Source organism: Pygoscelis adeliae, unplaced genomic scaffold, assembly GCF_000699105.1.
Source record: "Pygoscelis adeliae isolate BGI_AS28 unplaced genomic scaffold, ASM69910v1 Scaffold458, whole genome shotgun sequence".
NCBI classification, from domain to species: Eukaryota; Metazoa; Chordata; class Aves; order Sphenisciformes; family Spheniscidae; genus Pygoscelis; species Pygoscelis adeliae.
Genome location: NW_008825352.1, coordinates 7,836 through 9,285, shown reverse-complemented (window position 1 = coordinate 9,285; position 1,450 = coordinate 7,836). Strand labels below are relative to the sequence as shown.

The 1,450-nt window shown below is 63.0% G+C and overlaps 1 protein-coding gene across 1 annotated transcript in view; it reads right to left on the bottom strand.

Annotated features, from left to right (window-relative positions):
- The window catches only part of FAM65A (family with sequence similarity 65, member A), a gene marked incomplete at its 5' end in the record, with an annotated part of 11,258 nt that overhangs the window by 1,976 nt on the left and 7,832 nt on the right, over positions 1-1,450 (bottom strand). Inside the window, 2 exon segments of the mRNA XM_009330368.1 lie at positions 5-49; positions 1,092-1,182. Coding sequence (XP_009328643.1) covers positions 5-49; positions 1,092-1,182 — 136 coding nt within the window.

The window sequence follows — 1,450 nt, the reverse complement described above, 5'->3', positions numbered from 1 at the left end:
CTGCCCGGGGCCCCCTCCAGCCGCCGGTGAGCTGATTTACCATCTTCCCCTGCGAGTACACGCTGCGGTCAGTGAACCGAACTGCAGAAGCTCTTGTCCCCTGCCCATCCCCAGCCACCTTCCCCGGCTAACGCCTGGCAGGGCAGAGCAGAGCCGGTGTGCTACGGCCACAGAGTGAAGACCTCTCTTGTCCTCCTCAGCATGCCCTTGGGCAGGTCCCCAGCCAGCGTCTGGCTCAAAAAGCCCTCAGAGCTCCCGATTCAGATGCTGCGAATCCTGTTCTTCAGCTGCCTGCCGTACCCATGCCCACACGGGGCAGGGATCACCCACATTTGGGCTGCAGGAGTGCTGGCTTGTGGAGAGCCTAGCTTGGGGCAAAGGGGCCAGGGCTCGGGGCTGTGCCAGCTCCAGCGTCTCAAACAGCTGTGCACATCTGCATGCACTGGCACAGGGATCCCGAGGGCTTCCCCAGGACCCTCGGGCACACACAGGGATGCACACTTCCATGCCACAAGCTGACTCTGAGATCTTCACCCGGCACCCCTGCACGCAAATCTGCCCGCGGCGGCCATCCCCAGCAAGAGGTGGTGACATGGACAATCTGCCGGGACACGGGACACGAGGCATCTACATGTGCCGGGGTGCCATGGGGATGGGCTCTATGAACAACCAAGACACACAGACTCCAAAACGTGACATGGCTGACAGGCTCTAAGACAGAGACATTCGTGAGCAAAGCGGCAGGAGCAGGAACGGGGGGACAAGGACGGCTCACGTGTCCCAACCTGTGCAGCAGCTGCCACGATCTGGAGGCCTAGAAACCCACTCAGATGGTTCTCTCAGTGCCATCTAGCAAATAATAAATAACAACCAGGCTTAGTGCTCTGTGGCCACAGGATGCCTGGCCCTCGCTGCCCGCTGCCAACTTGCTCTTGCCTGGCAGAGCTTGGGGCACGATGAGCCAGAGTAAGCCGGGTAAGGCAGGGGCCAGCCCGGGACCCCCTTCTCCCGAGGGCACTGCTGGCACCAGGAGAAGCTGCTCGGGATGCCGTGGGTGGGGAGGGAGCAGAGAGGCACAGCGGGACACTCACCGCACAGCATCAGGCTCTGCTTGGCTGCCTCCCGCACAGGCTCCTTGTCGGTTTGGCACAGGTAAACCAGCTGCTCGATGCTCTCCTTGGCCTGCAGGGGAAGGGACAAGGGACTGAGCGTGGCTGGCAGGGCTGGCAGCAGGGACACAGCCCAGAGGGGAAGGCAGCACCGGGCGCTGCAGCCCCATGGTGCAGGAAAGTCCCTCATCCTGTCCCTTCCCTCCCCATTTCCCTTCCTGCTCCGCGTCCCTGCCTGCTTCTCCGGCACATTTGGGGCACCCCCCCCAGCTCCTCTCTCCCGGGAGCAGGAGGCTGTGCAGCTGTGTCCGGACTCGCCGGCCACACGCGACCTCTTCCTC